At 34.3% G+C, this 20,668-nt stretch overlaps 1 protein-coding gene across 5 annotated transcripts in view; it reads left to right on the top strand.

The window, feature by feature from the left end:
* LOC128205772 (phosphatidate phosphatase LPIN3-like) overlaps window positions 1-20,668 on the top strand; it is a 35,695-nt gene that overhangs the window by 2,813 nt on the left and 12,214 nt on the right. For 2 of the 5 annotated variants that reach the window (XM_052907703.1, XM_052907706.1), the window contains exons 2-8: window positions 7,333-7,689; window positions 9,302-9,400; window positions 11,648-12,324; window positions 12,643-12,845; window positions 13,281-13,431; window positions 14,001-14,379; window positions 15,006-15,188. In XM_052907703.1, coding sequence (XP_052763663.1) covers window positions 7,501-7,689; window positions 9,302-9,400; window positions 11,648-12,324; window positions 12,643-12,845; window positions 13,281-13,431; window positions 14,001-14,379; window positions 15,006-15,188 — 1,881 coding nt within the window. In that variant the 5' untranslated portion in view covers window positions 7,333-7,500. Of the gene's footprint in view, window positions 1-3,763; window positions 3,902-5,879; window positions 6,070-7,332; window positions 7,690-9,301; window positions 9,401-11,647; window positions 12,325-12,642; window positions 12,846-13,280; window positions 13,432-14,000; window positions 14,380-15,005; window positions 15,189-20,668 lie in introns of those variants that run through there. The other 3 variants (XM_052907705.1, XM_052907704.1, XM_052907707.1) reach the window with 3 other exon arrangements.

The raw sequence follows: 20,668 nt of genomic DNA, 5'->3' as shown, positions 1-20,668 counted from the left end.
AAAAAATTTTGGTACACAGGTGTAACATCAGAAGATACAGGTCAAGTTCGATATTGGGGCTGGTGGGGCCAAGGTCAAGGTCACTGTTACTAAAAATAGAAAAATGGTTTCCAGACGATAACTCATAAAAGGCTTGACAGATTTGAAAATTTTTTGGTACACAGGTGTAACATCAGAAGATACAGGTCAAGATCGATATTGGGGCTGGTGGAGCCAAGGTCAAGGTCACTGTTACTAAAAATAGAAAAACGGTTTCCGGACCATAACTCATGAAAGGCTAAACGGATTTGAACAATTTTTGGTACACAGGTGTAACATCAGAAGATACAGATCAAGTTCGATATTGGGGCTGGTGGGGTCAAGGTCACTGTTACTAAAAATAGAAAAATGGTTTCCGGACGATAACTCATGAAAGGCTTGACAGATTTGAACATTTTTTGGTACACAGGTGTAACATCAGAAGATACAGGCCAAGTTTGATATTGGGGCTGGTGGGGCCAAGGTCAAGGTCACTGTTACTAAAAATAGAAAAATGGTTTCTGCTTCATAACTTTAATTGGGCATGAGATATTGTGATGAAACTTGCTGTATAGGCAGCCTCTGTGAAGACAACGCTTGTGATTGAAAATGGGGCCAGTGGAGTAAAGGTTTTTGTGCACTGTTACGAAAATAGAAAAACGGTTTCCGGACAAACAATACATGCATGATGAAAGAAGATGCAATGTGCAGTAACCTTGGAGTTATGGCCTCTTTTCATAGGAATGGTTTGCCATTCCTGTGTCCAGGCGGCATTTGGGGGTATTCGTCACTCCTGTGACAGCTCTAGTTATGCTTGTACACACTAATGACTATACTGTTAATAACTTAATTAATGTAACAAGGTCGTTCAGCCCCTGTCATTTTTTGACATTGATGGACAGATGATGACTATATTTCAGCTTTAACATATATAATTAGGTGTTACCTACAAATTGCTTGGATGTGCCGTTTATGACCCCTTGGGCATATTCACATGCTCTAGTCAGCATAAGCGGGTTGAATTATTATGATTGCTCTCTCTTGTACTACTGTTACGTTGCATTTAAATTTTTAAAGCTTTAAATGGGCGTGACTTTTAACTTCCCCCATAAATACTTTTCAAATGAAGTGCAACATAGATATAACTATAATCTGACTACCACCATCTAGGATTTGGTAAATACACTTGCACATGTGACATAAAACCAACTATAAGGAGGTGGACTCACAGTGCTGCAAGGCGTCCATACATTACTTTGCAATTTTGGGTTCACTTCTATCAACCAATTAGGGTAAGGCTCACATGCAAAACTCTTTGAAGGGTTTAAACTGACTGTTTGAAGCTGCAGTTAGGGCAGTACAAGATGATTTTCTATTTTGTGCAAAATGTCATCACAATTTTGAATATTTACATCTTAGCCTAGTCTTTTTTATAGAAAAAAAACTTGACATTCATATTGTATAACATGCATTAGGAGTTATGATACCGTAAATGACTGGGTATAAGACGATAGGGGGTATTAGACGCAGGGAAAAAAATCTGTGAAAAGTCCAAGAAAAAACTTTTAGTCTATGTTTTTGGTTAAAAGAAGCATAAAAAAGATGTCAAATTGTCTGGCATTTTCGGCCACCATGTTTGTTGACAGTGACAAAAAAAATCTTTTTCGTGAAAATGGCGACGGTTATCTTTAAAACCATACAATGATAAACTGTCGAGAATGAAAAGTTAAGTTATGCGAAAACCTTATATTGTACGGGTTTGTTCTCAAAATGTCAACACCTACAGAAAAGAATGTGACAAAGTGCGAAAAAACAAGACCATTATCGCAACAGTTTGTAGTATTGGTATGTTAAACAGGTTAAAGGCAGTCGAGTTTTTCATACCTCGTACAACTGACAAAAAATATGTTGACATTGCCCAACTTTGCTTTTTTATATGCAAGTTTAATTATTGTTCAATTCAATTTATTATTCAAAATAATATTGAATAACTTTAATCGAAAAATATTTTTGTTTAAATCATAAACGTCTTACGATATACCGTATCCCGATCTTCAACTGCCGTTTTAACTCATATATACTCGATCAATATGACGCAAGTAACATCCCTTTCTACATAAATCTAAAACTCTTGGCTTGAAATCGACCTCAGAAAAAAAAGTTAAAAAAATTGTTACTGGGTATTATACGCAGGCATTTTTTTGCATCGAAATCTGAGGGAAAAAAGGGCGTCTAATACCCAGTCATTTACGGTATCATTGTTTATTTCAATATTGCGCTCTGATTGGTTAAGGGTGCCGTCATTTAACCAATGATTTACAGAAATATACTACGTTTAAAAAAATCAGCTATTCTTTTATACAACCGGATGTTGTCGGTTACACTTCTTTCAGAGAAAATGCTCAATTGAGGAAGATATTGCTAATTTTTAATCGTAATGATTATTCTTTAAAAATGTATTTATATTAAAGTGGAATTTCATGGAATTTGTTCACATGTCCTATTGTGTTCATACCGCATAACGCAAGGAAGAGCATGTTTACTTGCAAACAATAGTATGATCACCACTATTTAATTGCTGCATATTATTGCATCATGATGATAAAGGTACTAAGAGAGTGTCAATAATAAGAAGCATGGTTATGCCAAGTCCTGGATCCGTATCTGCAGATTGATATTTATAACAATGCAATCTTGTGTATGCCATCAGTAACATCATATATAAACATATAATTGTTTTGGGTAAGAGTTTTTTCTTATAGTTATAAGAGTGTGCTGCACCTGTCCGATTTTTGGAACTACCCTAATCTGTCTGCATGGAGACCAGCATGTTTCTGCCAACGGCCTTATAAGAATTCTATGCTTTAATTCATCAATTATTTCCTTTGTTACATTTAAAAGCTTAAAAATTTCTTATATATATATCATAAACATAAGCCATTTAGGTATCTGGTAGTGGTAAATCCAAAGGTGCTCGTCACATTGCCTGGATACAGTTTTTTATAAAAAAAAATAATTTTTTTTTTAATTTTAATTAAAGAAAACTAGTATTATATATAAATAAATATTTATTTATATATTATACTAATTTTCTTTCATGAAAAATTGTGGAATAATTTTTTAAATGACATGTATTCACTATCTTGACCGAAATAAATAAATAAAAAAAAAATTAAAAATAAAAAAAAAAATATTTAGAAAAAGAATGTATTACTGTATCCAGGCTATGTGACGAACACCTGTGGGTAAATCTAAAGCTGACTTGAATTTAACACTGAGTTTCTATCATTTTTTTTGTCAAATTCATCATAATTAAGTTCTTCACAGCCCATACAATGTGCTCTTATCATCCTTAGCACAATGTCCCCATTTCTACAGCATGCTGCCCTATTTAAAACCTGGCTAAAACATTCGTTTAATATATATACAACATCACATCAACTATGCAGTCTTTGTAAATAAAGCAGAGTATTATGCCCCAATTTCTACCTATAAAAACAAATTTTATTTGTTTACATCTTTTTAAGTAAGGCAAAACTTGAGTTGACCGAGTTTAACAATTTGTACATCATTTGAGGCCTTGTCAGTTGAAGTATTTGTACTTGTCAATAACGAATATCTCTCACCGAATTCCCCCATTAATGTTATAAGCACAAGTCAACCACTTATCTTAACCCAGTTTATTTTTCATAACTGATCCAAATTCAGTCACAATAACAGCCGTATAACCTTAATATAATATTATGTACACACCACGTTAGTAAGCTTGTATTAACCTTTTACGGTGTTGGTTACGGCAGTTTGTTTCGTGTTGAATTGCAATAGTTTCATCATCGTTAGTGGTTCAGTTTAAAAAGGTATTCTGAGGACTTATGTTGTTTAAGTAAGTTTTCTATTATATTTTTCAGTTTAATAAATATGTATTGGTTAAAGTTAAAAATGTTTTATTTTCTATCAGTGATATTGTAAATTTACTGAATTACAAACTGTGCATGTTTTTTTTATTCTGCCAAGTTTATATTAGGAATAAATCTCAAGCTAAGTTAAGCTTAAAGACCTGTTTACAATTTGCAAGTCTGGTTCTCACTCACTTAAGCGGCCAAGTATAATCATACTCGTGTGGAACTACCAATTCTTAAATGTTTCAAAACATCTTATTCATAACAAATTTTCTATTTTTGCCTATATATTTATGTGTGTCTTATTATAGAATATGGGCTGGTATGATTCATAAAACATTTCTGAACTAGTCAATTTTCTAAAATTTTCATAGTCAAATTTTCCGAAAAAGAGCAGGTGTTTTTAACATTGAAGTAATAATATCACATGCAATTGATAAAAATAAAGTATTTTTAGATATTATTACATTGTTTAATATATCATGACCAGTGAGATAATTTTTCAAGTTCGGAAATTACTTGAGATGTTTTTATGGAATCTGCACAGGTTATTCGTAAGAGATATCATTATAGATTGTAACCTTAAAACTTGGTAAGAGAAGTTTAAGTACAAATTGATACTCACACAAAGCATTTTGATAGTGAATATTTGCCAAGAACTTTTCCAGCTAATTAAAATGTAATTGCATTCTTTGCTTTTTTCTAAAAGCACAGAGTTTTTGGCCAATCCTTAAATAACTACATGGGATAACTGGATGTTATCATTAATCAGGCATCTGTTTGGCATTTCCAGGCATCTAGTTATTCCCTGGAAGTATTTCCTGTGGTGTTATAATTAGAAAAAAAAGTAATTGAAAAAAAAATAATATCAATCTTAAGTCAGTTGAGTTACAGTTTTTGCATGGTTTAAACCAGGTTATACAAGCCAAAAAAAATCATTAAAGTGATTCACACATGTTTGGGCACCAAATCTATTTTTCCCGGTAATGAATCTGTGAACATATTATAACTACATATGTATTTTACTCTTTAATACGGAAATTTAGGAAAAAAATGCATTCAAAGTTTAAAGTGACACTGACTTACTCAAAATTAATACATACGCATGTATAACAAACATACATTTTGAGTGATGCATCTTGAACTACTTACTAAATAATACATTTATGGAAAATATTAATTACTGATAACAAGATTGTAACCTTGTTTTTAATATAGCTGAAAACGCAAAAATATTAAATGATTGGTGAATGCTAAAAGATTTACTGTGATCTACAACAGTCTCATAAGGTAGAAATATCATGTTTTCTGCACCTATCTTTCAAATTAAACTCGGTTTCCTTCATAAAAACCATTATTTTCGACATTTATTCGTCCTTTTTGGAATATCAAAACAATTTTATTAATTGTGGTAAATCTTAGTTGTGAGTAAGAGTGCATCTTTAAAAAATATTATGGTTTTAGTGGGGTTTGAACCGACGCTGGTACAGTCAATGAAAAATTAGAAAACTGACAACAAAAATCGTGCGAACAGGACGCCTACACATACTTAAGGATAACTTAACCTCTAAGCCTTTTGTTGAATGGTGTTAATATTAAATCATGGTCTTCAAAGACAATATATAAATTGTTGAAGGGTTCCAGCTGTCAGCATCTTAGTTTTAACACTCTTTATTACACTTTGCCATACTTTATTTTGTCATACAAAAAAGTGCATTTTACCAAAAAATGAGGGAATCCCCTTAATGAAAGCAGTGGGAGCATAGTTATATTTATTTGTATTTTAATATTATTAAATAGATCTAGTGTTTACCACTTTTATACATAGTATTTATACAGAATTATTTTGATTGAAAAGAACCCTCGCAATCATCTTTAATGATTCACTACTCTGTGTATGAAAAAGTACATGAGTGAAGTTATCACCAGTTGATGGTCTTAGGGTCACATGACTTTGACAGCGAACAGCTGATTGTTCTATTTATAGCCATTATTTGTTTACCTGTTGATTCAATGTGTATATTTACTCCTAGTCTGTTTCTTTGTTTGGAGTGCATCTGTCGGTTGTAAGTGCAAGTTAATTTGGCCTATAACTTATATAAGTTATAAATTGTAAATTCAAACACTGGACAAAACTATATTCTGATTAAAGGTATGTGATCATTTATAAATGTGCCCAATTTATGATATAATATATGTAATTAATTTAATAAAAAACTGCCGTTCTCTTCTCAATATTGTGCAATATGTTTTAAATTGAAACTCTTTTTTTCATGAATTGTGACATGAGTAATATTTAATAAACTTGAAACTTAATATTATTGTACATTTAAACATTGAAAAACATTTTTTTATTTCTTTTATTGTAACTACTCATAATGTATATCTACTTCATAATTATGTTCCTTATGGGGAATAAGTGAAAACAAAACTGTAACAGACAAACTAATGTATTAAATAGAAATCTGAAAAATGCTAAAAAGTTAAGTTGTATTTAATTGCCTTCTTGAGATTTAATTAAATAGCACTATAAAAATCAGGGGTCTAAAGTTTCTGAACTCAGGGTTGAGAGGTTTTAATTTCAGACCATTGTACTGTTGTTTAATTAAAAATAGATTTTTTCTCGGACCTTTGCATCAGCCAGTAAAAATCAGACTTGAAATGAATTAAAATGATTTGGGGAACAATTTCAAAATTTACCCTTCTTTGGACATGTATCCCTTAAACTCCTAACCCCCCCCCCCCCCCACACACACACACTTTATTTTAAGATTGACAATTATCAGCCCAGGGGCAGTATGCATAAAACTTTTTAAGTCACTTTCCTAATTTTAGTATGTCTTAAGTCATATGAAATAAAATTATAAGAATTTCCAAAATATATTATTTTCATCGACCTTTTAAATTGAAAAGAAAATTCTTTAATGTTTAAAACATTTATAAATACATTTCTTTTAATTTGACTATGAAAGTTTTAAGCAATTGACTTAAGTAAGGAGATGTACGTGCTTTAAGACTACAGCCCCAGGAAAGCGCAAAGTGTAGATCATTATGTCAGGATATATTGGCTCATGACTTTGATCTTCTGTTGCTGGCAGTAGTTTCTTATTCACAAGTGAAACCTACTTATGATAAACTTGTAAATAGGAAAGTCTGTTGTATGTTGTATCTTTCTGAATGAAAATGTCCTTCATTATATGAAACTGGAAGTTTTATACTTGTAGATACTAGATGAATGCACTTTTAGAAATATTATATGCATTAGATTAAGTATTGTGACCATTATTCATTGTTTATCACAATTATTCATTGAAAATAGCTCTCAAGACTTTCACATAGTCACCCACTACATGTGACACGAGTTCTACTATTAAATTCATAGAAAATATAAATAAAACATTCCTTTGTTTTGCAGGCTCTTATGAAACCAGATTTGACCACGAAAGCCTGCCGATTCATCTTTAAAGCCTGCTGGACTTATCTTTAAAGCCTAAAGCCTGCCCATTCATCTTTAAACCCTGCTTGACTCATCTTTAAAGCCTATAGCCTGCCGATTCATCTTTAAGGCCTGTTTTGAAGGGACATGAGCTATTTTAGCTATGTCGGTAAATTGTTCTCAAACGTCAAGGGATTTTACCAGGAGATTAATGCGGCAACGCTTACGGGCGCGATCGATACGCTGATTGTGGAACAGGAAAATGGGTCGTACAAGTCGTCACCATTTCATGTACGATTCGGAAAGTTGGGGGTCCTCCGCTCCAGAGAGAAAGTGGTATGATTTTACACTCACATTTATCATGTCATTATGCACCAGTCAATTGTAACCATGCCCACCAGGTCCGGGGAATAGCCAGGACTTTAACTTTCGGTCCAGCAAACCCCGGGTAAAATCCCCGCCCTGCGGGGACGAACTGATGGTTAAACCCCGACCAAATGCCCCCGCACCCCAGAGATTATATAAGGCCCAATCTCCGCTAAATTTGGCGCTATGACAAAACCACCGCGGTCAACCGGCCCTGCGAGGGCACCTGGAAAGTAAAAACACAGCCCTTTTCCCCAGCTATCCCCAGTATACCCTTGGACCTGGTGGGGCTGTGGTTACAATTGACTGGTGCATTATATAATATGTTATCTGGTCATGTTATTTTCACTTGAACAACGTTAATGGAAAAATCTACACATTTGCTTCTGTCAAAAGCTGCAAATAAAGCATTTATTTCCAAACTTAGTTCTCAAAATTAAATAAATGAAAGTGATTTTCAATATATTGACATTTAATGGATCACTTTAACATTGACAGACATCATTTTACTTTAACTTCCTTGACCTTGACAATCTTTTGATTGATATAAAATTATCATTCTTTCTATTCATAACTAATGTATATCTGGTATGTGATGATCAGCACGTCCGATTTGTTCAGAGCTGTTAAATTTAACCCACATTATATGAAAGTATATAAAAACTGCAATCTGATCTTCTGTCAGCAATCTTATATCAATGGTTTCCAGATATTTATGCAAAAATGGCTCATTTCAAGATAAAAATTAAAAAATTGTCATAACAGTCTATCTGTGGGAGTGCAGCTTAATCGTCATCGTTTTTAACTTTTAAATTGTTAATGCCCTGGCATTTGAATGGTTAAACTTGTGATCTGCAGTATTTCTTACAAAATTTGAGACAAATGTTTTAGCTGTATTGTATATATAACTTTTATGTGAGGACATCATCAAATATTACACATTTATAAGTTAACAATAAAGTCATTAATATTTTTTTCTCACTTTGACAAAGTTCTTAACAATTGGCCCATAGCCATGTATACATTTGCGTGACACTAGATATCTGAATCATTTATTGTACAAGTACAGGTTGAATACAGTTCATTTTCAAGTACTCTGAGTAACAATCATCCTATTCCTGGTTTGGTACTCATAAATCATCTTAAGTCATTTCCTAGCTTTAATCATTTTCCTTAATTAAGTATCTTATTGGTAAATTGATATTATAAACTGAAATACATGTACTTCATTTTCATTGAATTTATTATTGTTCTAACTTTTAAAAAAATTCCATTGTTGTTCCCAGAGTGTAGCAAGGGTCATAGCTCTGGATATAATTATTGTTGAATTATGAGCTCTTTGCTTGAATCGAACAACAACAACATACGAGTGTCACTGTTGGTATACAGTCAAAATTCGTTGGCTCGAGATACCTCGCGAATATCGAGCTAAGCAAAAATGCTTCCACAATTTAAAAAATATTGGTCCTTTTCATCCAGTTTGAGCCAACAAGGAAATCGAGCCAAGCGTTATCGAGTCAACGGGTTTCGTCTCTATGTATGAAGTTCTCTTATTGTATGTGTATGCATTGCCATATTCCAGGTGGACATTGAGGTGAATGGGGAGACTATCGATGTTCAGATGAAACTCGGGGATACGGGGGAGGCCTTCTTCGTTGAGGAGCTTGAGGATGACACTGAGGTAAAAGCTTGTCAGGAAGTAGAGACCTTCAGCATTTTCTAGGCATTAGCCAGCATAATACCGGTGTGGGGACGTTTTCATTTAACATAATGGACTGTCATTGGACGGTTAAAATGTCTGAAAGTCATCTTATTCTTTTAAAAAAAAATGTATAGACAATATATACATGTAGAGTTATTTTTTTTAGGTTATGGTACTTACCGGTATTCATGAAGAAATTACTGAATATTAATTCTAACCTATATGAAAATTTTGTTGTCCAGAATAGTGAAACACGTTCATGGTGTCCGCACTTACATTACCTTTATAGATAATTGCTAGTGTAAATAAATTTATGTTTATCAAAGTTAGTCTGTCTACATGTATTTTGATTGTTTAGTTTCTAGGCGTTATCTTGAATTGTTTGATAATACCAGTGAACTGAAAATGATACTCAGGGGGTGGCCTGACCTTAATGTAGGACAGACATGCTATAGATAACCTTGTTTTTTCTGTGATGACAAAATTAGTAAATATTTTTGGTCTTTTTAAATATTTTGTCAGAGCCAGGCCTGTGAAATTAACTGTTTAAAAGACAAAACATGAACTAACTATTACTTGTAAGTCAATGTTTATCAAACTTGTACATGTATTTTGGTAGTTTTGATTTTGGTCACAATCTTGAAATTGTTGTTTGATTCAAAATACCCATGAACGTAACATGATACTCAGTTTTGTTTTGGGCACAATTTCAAATTGCTTGTTTGTAAAAGGAATGAGTTGCGTGTCAGATTGATGTCATTATCAGGGTATGAACCCAGTAGGGTTTAAGTGCAGTTAGGCTGGGTTAAGTGTGTGGAGTCCGAAGTGAACTTAATATGATACTCAAGTTACTGGCCTGACCTTAACTTTTCTAGGACAGACATTTATACAGATAACCTCTTTTTCTGTGATTACAAAATGTGTTTTTCAGTGTACAAATTAAATTGTAAAAAGTCATGTCTGCATTTGTTGAGTTGACACATAGGTTATCTATATCAACTTGACAACTATATTAACAAAAATACAAACACAATGAAATAAATTGGCAAAGTGTGCAATAAACCTGAAATTAAAAGTATGTCAACTTGACAAAACATTTGATTTGGATAATGGCCAAATATTTGTAGTCTGTAATGTTAACAATGCCTTATTCAATACTTTAAAATGTTATGAGGTTTACTGTACATTCAATGTGTATAGGCTAATAGTTATTGAAGGCTTAGTTGATCTATAGGGGAAAGGCAAAATCTGATTGTATACATAACATTGTGGCTGAGTTATTTGGGAAGATTATTGGGTTCAATTAATGTCAGATCTAATATATGATAGGTTTGACATTTTGTTTAAGATTTTGTATGTAATTTGTATGGGACGCTCCAGGAGATTTTAGGTCCAGATGAGATAAGATGGGTGAAAATGATATAAATTCACTTCAGTAGTCTGTCCTGAATTAGGGGCAGATCCAGGATTCAATGTAAGAGGCATAACTTAGGGGCATAACCTTTTAATTTGCTTTCCTCCCACTGACGGAAATTTATTTGGTTTATAGTTTTGGTAGGGGTGTTTTGCGGTACTCCTCTAAGAAAAAATTAACAATATCTAGTCCGAAATAGTGCATTTTGGGCATATTTTATTACTGTTTAAGTAATTTTTTAAGATACCTCATTGCTTTGAAACCCTTTATACGGAACAGAACACAAGTTTATTTTCACACATAACATCACACATATGTACATCAATGAAGTAGACTATGATAGTCCATGATAATTTCCATTATTTAACACTTGCTTGGCGGTGTATATATGTTTTTTAACTAGTTGAGATATTTTACAGTAACAAAAATAGTAGCAAATGTTAATCGAAAGAAGAATTATTACGAACAAATCCTTATTACAACTATATAACGGCTGGTATTAAAACATATATAATAATCATGTTTCATGTATGTACTACTTAGACTTGTGTACTTGTAGAATAATTTTATGTAAGTACAATGAACATAATGTATCATCAAATATGTGTTTGCTTTTTCAAATAATTTCAAAGTAAAACAATATTAAAATGTCAATAATTTTTGTTACAATTTCGTACGTTAACTGGTTGACTGAATAAAGCAAGGCGTAAAGAGCTTTTCATTTTCAAGTAGTTATTATGCAAGGATCCTTAATGTCAATGGCCAATCCAGTATAAGTACACATGTAAATTTATTTTTTATGACTGTTCCAGGAACTCCCAGAATACCTTGCGACCTCCCCTTTCCCCTCCGACTCTGACCTTATGGAGCAAGGGGTCAGGCAGCTGAAAGAGCAAGCAGCCATGATAAAGACACAGACTGGGGTTGAAGGTCAGGGTTTGGAGGTCACGACATTCACAGAGGTCAAGGTCACAGAGAATCAAGTAAATATCCAGGTTGATATTGAAGCTGTTGGGAACGACAGTGGTATCAATGTAACAGTTAGCTCCGATTCCAATAAAGGGGTTGGGGTGATAGGCAGAGAGCATTTAGATTCTGTGAGGAGTGAGCATTCCAGAGATGCTGATGTTGACATCAGGGTTGAAAATGAACAAGGCGAGCTGGTGAAGGGTAGAAGAAAAAGGCGAAGAAAACGGAGAAATAAGTTGAATAGCAACAAACAAGAAACTTCCACTAGCAACGCACCCCCTCATGTTGAAGATGACTTTGAGAATGAAGAAATATTCGATATGGAGGGATTCTCCACTGATGAAGAGCTCAGTCGTCTGACCTCGAACATGTCGAGCGGGTCTTTGTCCAAGTCGATTAGTCTGCCTGTGGTTGAGGAAAACAAGTTTGATCGTACGCATGAGTGGGCGAGCGCTCACGAGGGCTTCCAGTATCTGAACAATCACCCCTTCAGTGACACTGATTTGTCTCCTTTAGCTAGGTAAGTATTTAGCAAAAATAAATAATCTTGCATTGCTATATTAAAAATCAACATTCATTTTCACTGACAAAGCCAAGTGAATTTAGATTTTTATAAACAACATTTTTGTAACATTGTAACTGTCAATTTGTGCCGCTTTAAAGGTTGTAAACAGTACTTGTCTGATGTATGTAATGGTAAGGTGATTAAACTGCCACCTTCACTATGCTTGTAGATGTACATAAAATACACAGTGAATGCAAACAACAAACAACGCAAATCCAAGTTTTTCTATAACTTTATAAATTATTTTTCTGATTTTCTCTCCAAATATTTTAGTCCCATAAATTCACGTCCCCACACACCGAAGTCAGATACCGAGGTTGATCGACAAAAATCGTTGGAACAACAAGATCGATTAATCGTGGGAGCAGAAGATGACACACTGTGGGAGTGGGGGGATATGCCGCGGAAAACTTCACCGACGATCAATGAGGAGGATTCGGAACTGTCCCCCAGGACGGCCGGTAGGGGCCTTAAGAGTATGGACAAAACATTAAAAATGCATGCATTATATTAAAATGATAGGTAAAGAGATTTAAAAATTTAAGTTCAATTTATACAATTAATAAATGATTCTGAAGAGTTACTAAAAAGACTGTCAATTTTGGCGTGGAATTTCCATTTTAAAGAAAAAAAGTGTAAGATATGCGTTTTGATAGGAGATAGTCTACTCAGACGTGATAATCTTCCTCTTTTCAACTGATTTTTTTGTTTTTGGTAACAAAGCGTAGAAATTAAAGTTGATGCATTTTAAGATCTGTGCAAAAATGGTAATATTTTATGTTATTTCTTTATTCTTTTTACAATTTTCCTTCCTTTCCAATACTGTGTTTTGGAACTTTTGTCAGACTACATTATATAATTTAATTTTAGATTACAATTACATACATCTGTTCCTATTTGATTCTTTACAGATGATAAGAACAAACAGTCAGGGGGCCTGTTCCACTTTATGCGTAAGACCAAAAATGTCCGTCACAAACCTGAGGCCGAGGGAATTTACCTAGACGATCTCAACTTGAACAATATGGATGAGGAGACGGCTAAACTGTATTTTCCTAAGAGGTAAGATTATTATATTTAGACTAATTTGTTTAAGTTCAGTTGTGGCAAAAGCTCATAGAATCCCTCTCCAGTGCCTCCAGTTTCCTGGGAAGAAAGCAGTACTTGTGTCCATTTTAAGAGACCATGAGAAAATAGCTCTGGTAGGTATTGAACCCACAACCTCTTGGGTGAGAGGTGGACACCTATACCACTAGATACCTATACCACTAGATAGCCTATTTAATTAAATGTCTGGAGAAAAATTCTTTAAAAAAGACAGGGTGAAGGTTCTTTTATAAAGTTCTCAATTTCATTCAATGGTTAAGAATCAAAGCAAAGGTTTATGGAAACCTGTATTTAAGAGTTAAATTTAAAAAAAAAATGTACTGGTAAGTCCTTAGTCCTTTGATTTTGTTTCAGAAGTTCTTACTGGAGTTCTCCCCCTTCGAAATAAATTGGACATGGATGATGGTTGAATGTTTCGAATAAAGATTTAAGTGTATCTTTAAAAGTTGTGTTTGCATTTAACATGTATTAATGCAATTAGATGAAAACATATATGTTACAATTATTCTTGGCCTTTTTTGCAGGTTCTCTAACTCCCACTTCAAATCCATTGAAAAGGAGAAAGACGAGGATGTTGAGTCGGGTCGAGGAGCCTCTCTCCCACAGTCCCCCCACTCTGTAGAGGGTGCAGTCGGAGGCCCTGCAGGCAACCACATCTTACCCTCCGAGATTCGCTCCCTCGGACCCTATTCCCTGTCCCTCTGTGGGGGCCTCGCAGATCATGAGCCAATGTCTCTGACCAAGTTCATGTCAAAGATCGTAACGTTCGAGGATCTGTGCGATAATCCGGCTATGTTGAGTTACCCAGATCTCGTTGTGAAGATCGAAGATCAATATTATAACTGGCAAACCGCTGCACCGCTCATAATGGCAAAGATCGTCTTCCAGAAAAATATGCCGGATGTAAGAAAGTGTGATTTTCATTTTACTTTATAATGTAAATCAATTCGGTATATATGATAACAATAATTAAACAATTATTAGAATGATAGATTTTAGATTTAGTAAAATAACTCTGCTTGATGAATGTGGGACTGTCTAGATTGAGTGAAATGGTTGTGTGTGACCTTTCCTGGGTGAATTTATTTGATTGTGATAAGCTAACCCTGAATCATGTTATCCATAATTCCAAAATGCATAAAAAATGTTTATTATTTCAAATAAATTTGTTAGGGGAATATTTGGTCTAAGACATTTTTTTCAGCCAAATATAATAAACCATTAAAAATCCATTCTCATTTCATTCTTAAATCGCTGTCATAAATATACATGCAAGTTACATGATTGATTATTTTACAGTAAAAAATCACCTTTATTGATATATACATTAAATGCTGTCGTAAATGTACAAGGGCTTCTAAATTATGAAATCCTGTGGACTCCAAAATTATTTATAAAAAAAAAATCGAACTTCTTTTACTGAAATGGGTCCGACTTGGTGAAATCTGTCCGGACCGGCAAATTTTTGTTTTTTAGAAGCCCTGAAGGGCACAATACATGAATTATTATTTTACACGCAAATGCTCCAGGCACCATTGAAGTCTCTAGTCATCCAGCATATGCCAAAGAAGAAGGAAAAAAAGGGCTACTCTTGGTTTTCCTGGAGTCGCCCAAAGACAGAGCCCGTTACCTCAGCGAGCCACTCATCCAGCAGTATTACCATGACATCCATTGAGGCAGACGTGTTGGAGCATAAACCAATTATGTCTCAGGTAATTTGTTTAAATATTTATTTTTGAAAGTTCAAATTTTGACAATGTCCGGTTAAGAAAATGTGGTTACCACACATGCCTCTCACAAAGGGGTCTGAGGTTTCTGGCCTGGGCACATTGAGTAAGGTTGCTAGTCATTAAGCTGTTCTTGTTGTGTTTTATGCCCTGCTGTTGGTAGTTTAAAACCATGCTACAGTCATCAGAATGAGTCTTCTAGTCGTCTAAGATCAACAAGCCCTTATTCATATACATTTTTGAACAAGCCCTGCTGTATAAAACCCAGAATTTGAGTGCACCAGGAATGCAATTTACCGGTGCAGGCCTTGCGGGCTTGTCCTAATTTCGACTGATACTATCAAGATTGATTCATTTAATGGACTTATAGTTTGTCCCACTACCTTTGTAAAATAGATTAACAATGATTATAGATTACAGTTATATACTAGTCCCCCTTTTTTTTGTATTTTTCATTTAAAAGCTACTTTAATCCATGTGACTGGATTATAGCTATAACATGTCTCAGCTGAGAATTGTGATGAATGTTTTGAGCTAAGGGAAATCCTAAATGGTTAAAAAAAACTGCTAAAATGTTCATATAAATCATATTTCATAGATGAATAGGATGCATCTACAAATAAGAATGTTATTTTATTGAACCCTTTGTGATGGCGATAAGTATTAGTCTTGATTGCTAATTACTTATGTATGCCAAAAATATGACTGAAAATATGCTATCAATAAAGCAGATAATATGCTACCAATAAAGCTGAAAATATGCTATCAATAAAGCTATTGGAGTTAATATTTATGCCCCCACAAAGTGGCGGCATATAGGGTTGCCCTTGTCCGTACGTACGTCTGTCTGTCTGTACGTACGTACGTCCCGAAGATTGTTTCCGATCTAATTCTTGAAAACCGTTTGTCCAATCCTCACCAAACTTTAAACACATGTTTGTGACCATAATATCTTGATCAAGTTCGATAGTCATGGAAATCGCTTTAGTCATTTAGGAGTTACGGCCCTTTTTTGCCAAAAATACTTCAAAAATATATGTTTCCAATCTAATTCTTGAAAAGTATGTGTCCAATCCTCACCAAACTTTACATACATGATTTTGACCATAATATCTTGATCAAGTTCGATAGCCATGGAAATCGCTTTTGTCATTTAGGAGTTACGGCCCTTTATTTGCAAAAAAAGACTTGAAAAATACGTCCCGAAGATTGTTTCCGATCTAATTCTTGAAAACTGTTTGTCCAATCCTCACCAAACTTTTAACACATGTTTGTGACCATAATACCTTGATCAAGTTCGATAGCCATGGAAATCGCTTTAATCATTTAGGAGTTAAGGCCCTTTATTTCCCAACAATACTTAAAAAATATCTTATCCGATCTAATTATGCCCCCACAAAGTGGCGGCATATAGGGTTGCCCTTGTCCGTACGTCTGTCTGTCTGTCTGTCTGTCTGTCTGTCTGTACGTACGTACGTCCCGAAGATTGTTTCCGATCTAATTCTTGAAAACCGTTTGTCCAATCCTCACCAAACTTTAAACACATGTTTGTGACCATAATGTCTTGATCAAGTTCGATAGTCATGGAAATCACTTTAGTCATTTAGGAGTTACGGCCCTTTTTTGCCAAAAATACTTCAAAAATTTGTTTCCGATCTAATTCTTGAAAACCGTTTGTCCAATCCTCACCAAACTTTAAACACATGTTTGTGACCATAATATCTTGATCAAGTTCGATAGTCATGGAAATCGCTTTAGTCATTTAGGAGTTACGGCCCTTTTTTGCCAAAAATACTTCAAAAATATATGTTTCCAATCTAATTCTTGAAAACTGTTTGTCCAATCCTCACCAAACTTTAAACACATGTTTGTGACCATAATATCTTGATCAAGTTCGATAGTCATGGAAATCGCTTTAGTCATTTAGGAGTTACGGCCCTTTTTTGCCAAAAATACTTCAAAAATATATGTTTCCAATCTAATTCTTGAAAAGTATGTGTCCAATCCTCACCAAACTTTACATACATGATTTTGACCATAATATCTTGATCAAGTTCGATAGCCATGGAAATCGCTTTTGTCATTTAGGAGTTACGGCCCTTTATTTGCAAAAAAAGACTTGAAAAATACGTCCCGAAGATTGTTTCCGATCTAATTCTTGAAAACTGTTTGTCCAATCCTCACCAAACTTTAAACACATGTTTGTGACCATAATATCTTGATCAAGTTCGATAGTCATGGAAATCGCTTTAGTCATTTAGGAGTTACAGCCCTTTTTTGCCAAAAATACTTCAAAAATTTGTTTCCAATCTAATTCTTGAAAACTGTTTGTCCAATCCTCACCAAACTTTAAACACATGTTTGTGACCATAATATCTTGATCAAGTTCGATAGTCATGGAAATCGCTTTAGTCATTTAGGAGTTACGGCCCTTTTTTGCCAAAAATACTTCAAAAATATATGTTTCCAATCTAATTCTTGAAAAGTATGTGTCCAATCCTCACCAAACTTTACATACATGATTTTGACCATAATATCTTGATCAAGTTCGATAGCCATGGAAATCGCTTTTGTCATTTAGGAGTTACGGCCCTTTATTTGCAAAAAAAGACTTGAAAAATACGTCCCGAAGATTGTTTCCGATCTAATTCTTGAAAACTGTTTGTCCAATCCTCACCAAACTTTAAACACATGTTTGTGACCATAATATCTTGATCAAGTTCGATAGTCATGGAAATCGCTTTAGTCATTTAGGAGTTACGGCCCTTTTTTGCCAAAAATACTTCAAAAATATATGTTTCCAATCTAATTCTTGAAAAGTATGTGTCCAATCCTCACCAAACTTTACATACATGATTTTGACCATAATATCTTGATCAAGTTCGATAGCCATGGAAATCGCTTTTGTCATTTAGGAGTTACGGCCCTTTATTTGCAAAAAAAGACTTGAAAAATACGTCCCGAAGATTGTTTCCGATCTAATTCTTGAAAACTGTTTGTCCAATCCTCACCAAACTTTAAACACATGTTTGTGACCATAATATCTTGATCAAGTTCGATAGTCATGGAAATCGCTTTAGTCATTTAGGAGTTACGGCCCTTTTTTGCCAAAAATACTTCAAAAATTTGTTTCCAATCTAATTCTTGAAAACTGTTTGTCCAATCCTCACCAAACTTTAAACACATGTTTGTGACCATAATATCTTGATCAAGTTCGATAGTCATGGAAATCGCTTTAGTCATTTAGGAGTTACGGCCCTTTTTTGCCAAAAATACTTCAAAAATATATGTTTCCAATCTAATTCTTGAAAAGTATGTGTCCAATCCTCACCAAACTTTACATACATGGTTTTGACCATAATATCTTGCTCAAGTTCGATAGCCATGGAAATCGCTTTTGTCATTTAGGAGTTACGGCCCTTTATTTGCAAAAAAAGACTTGAAAAATACGTCCCGAAGATTGTTTCCGATCTAATTCTTGAAAACTGTTTGTCCAATCCTCACCAAACTTTAAACACATGTTTGTGACCATAATATCTTGATCAAGTTCGATAGTCATGGAAATCGCTTTAGTCATTTAGGAGTTACGGCCCTTTTTTGCCAAAAATACTTCAAAAATTTGTTTCCAATCTAATTCTTGAAAACTGTTTGTCCAATCCTCACCAAACTTTAAACACATGTTTGTGACCATAATATCTTGATCAAGTTCGATAGTCATGGAAATCGCTTTAGTCATTTAGGAGTTACGGCCCTTTTTTGCCAAAAATACTTCAAAAATATATGTTTCCAATCTAATTCTTGAAAAGTATGTGTCCAATCCTCACCAAACTTTACATACATGATTTTGACCATAATATCTTGATCAAGTTCGATAGCCATGGAAATCGCTTTTGTCATTTAGGAGTTACGGCCCTTTATTTGCAAAAAAAGACTTGAAAAATACGTCCCGAAGATTGTTTCCGATCTAATTCTTGAAAACTGTTTGTCCAATCCTCACCAAACTTTTAACACATGTTTGTGACCATAATACCTTGATCAAGTTCGATAGCCATGGAAATCGCTTTAATCATTTAGGAGTTAAGGCCCTTTATTTCCCAACAATACTTAAAAAATATCTTATCCGATCTAATTATGCCCCCACAAAGTGGCGGCATATAGGGTTGCCCTTGTCCGTACGTACGTCTGTCTGTCTGTCTGTCTGTCTGTCTGTCTGTCTGTCTGTACGTACGTACGTCCCGAAGATTGTTTCCGATCTAATTCTTGAAAACCGTTTGTCCAATCCTCACCAAACTTTAAACACATGTTTGTGACCATAATATCTTGATCAAGTTCGATAGTCATGGAAATCGCTTTAGTCATTTAGGAGTTACGGCCCTTTTTTGCCAAAAATACTTCAAAAATTTGTTTCCGATCTAATTCTTGAAAACCGTTTGTCCAATCCTCACCAAACTTTAAACACATGTTTGTGACCATAATATCTTGATCAAGTTCGATAGTCATGGAAATCGCTTTAGTCAATTAGGAGTTACGGCCCTTTTTTGCCAAAAATACTTCAAAAATATATGTTTCCAATCTAATTCTTGAAAACTGTTTGTCCAATCCTCACCAAACTTTAAACACATGTTTGTGACCATAATATCTTGATCAAGTTCGATAGTCATGGAAATCGCTTTAGTCATTTAGGAGTTACGGCCCTTTTTTGCCAAAAATACTTCAAAAATATATGTTTCCAATCTAATTCTTGAAAAGTATGTGTCCAATGTGGATCCAACAAGTTTTTTCCTGCCTGAATGGCGCCATATAACCTATACAGTCTTGCGATGCCGTAAAACCCAACTCAACTCAACTTATCCTATATGTGCAGATTATCCTGAATAATCATTATGGCTTATTTTCTGTGACAAAAAATCGAAGTGGGGGCATCCGTGTCCTATGGACACATTTCTAGTTTTTGAAAAGGATTTGCCCTTGTGCAGATTATCCTGAATAATCATTATGGCTTATTTTCTGTGACAAAAAATCGAAGTGGGGGCATCCGTGTCCTATGGACACATTTCTAGTTTTAGCTGGACTATTCGAAGAATAGGTGGGCTATACTACTCGCCCCAGCGTCGGTGTCGGTGTCCGGTTAAAGTTTTAGGGCAAGTTGAGATTTTCACTTATAAGTCCAATACCCTGCATTTAATTGACTTAATATTTCACGCAGTTGTTCAAGGCCATCACATGATGAGGTTAGATAACTCCATATTATTCTTTACACAGATTATGGCCTCTGATTGACTATGGAACTTAGGTTAAAGTTTTAGGGCAAGTTTGAATATTTATTAATAACTTCTATATCCTTTGTTCAATTGACTTAATACTTCACACAGTTGTTCAGGACCATCACACAATGAGGTTACATAACTCCATATTATCCTAAATACAAGTTATGGCCCCTGATTGACCTAGGTTAAAGTTTTAGG

This window comes from Mya arenaria, chromosome 10, assembly GCF_026914265.1.
Source record: "Mya arenaria isolate MELC-2E11 chromosome 10, ASM2691426v1".
NCBI classification, from domain to species: domain Eukaryota; kingdom Metazoa; phylum Mollusca; class Bivalvia; order Myida; family Myidae; genus Mya; species Mya arenaria.
The sequence above is the reverse complement of the archived record's forward strand: the minus strand, read 5'-3'. Positions and strand labels throughout refer to the sequence as shown.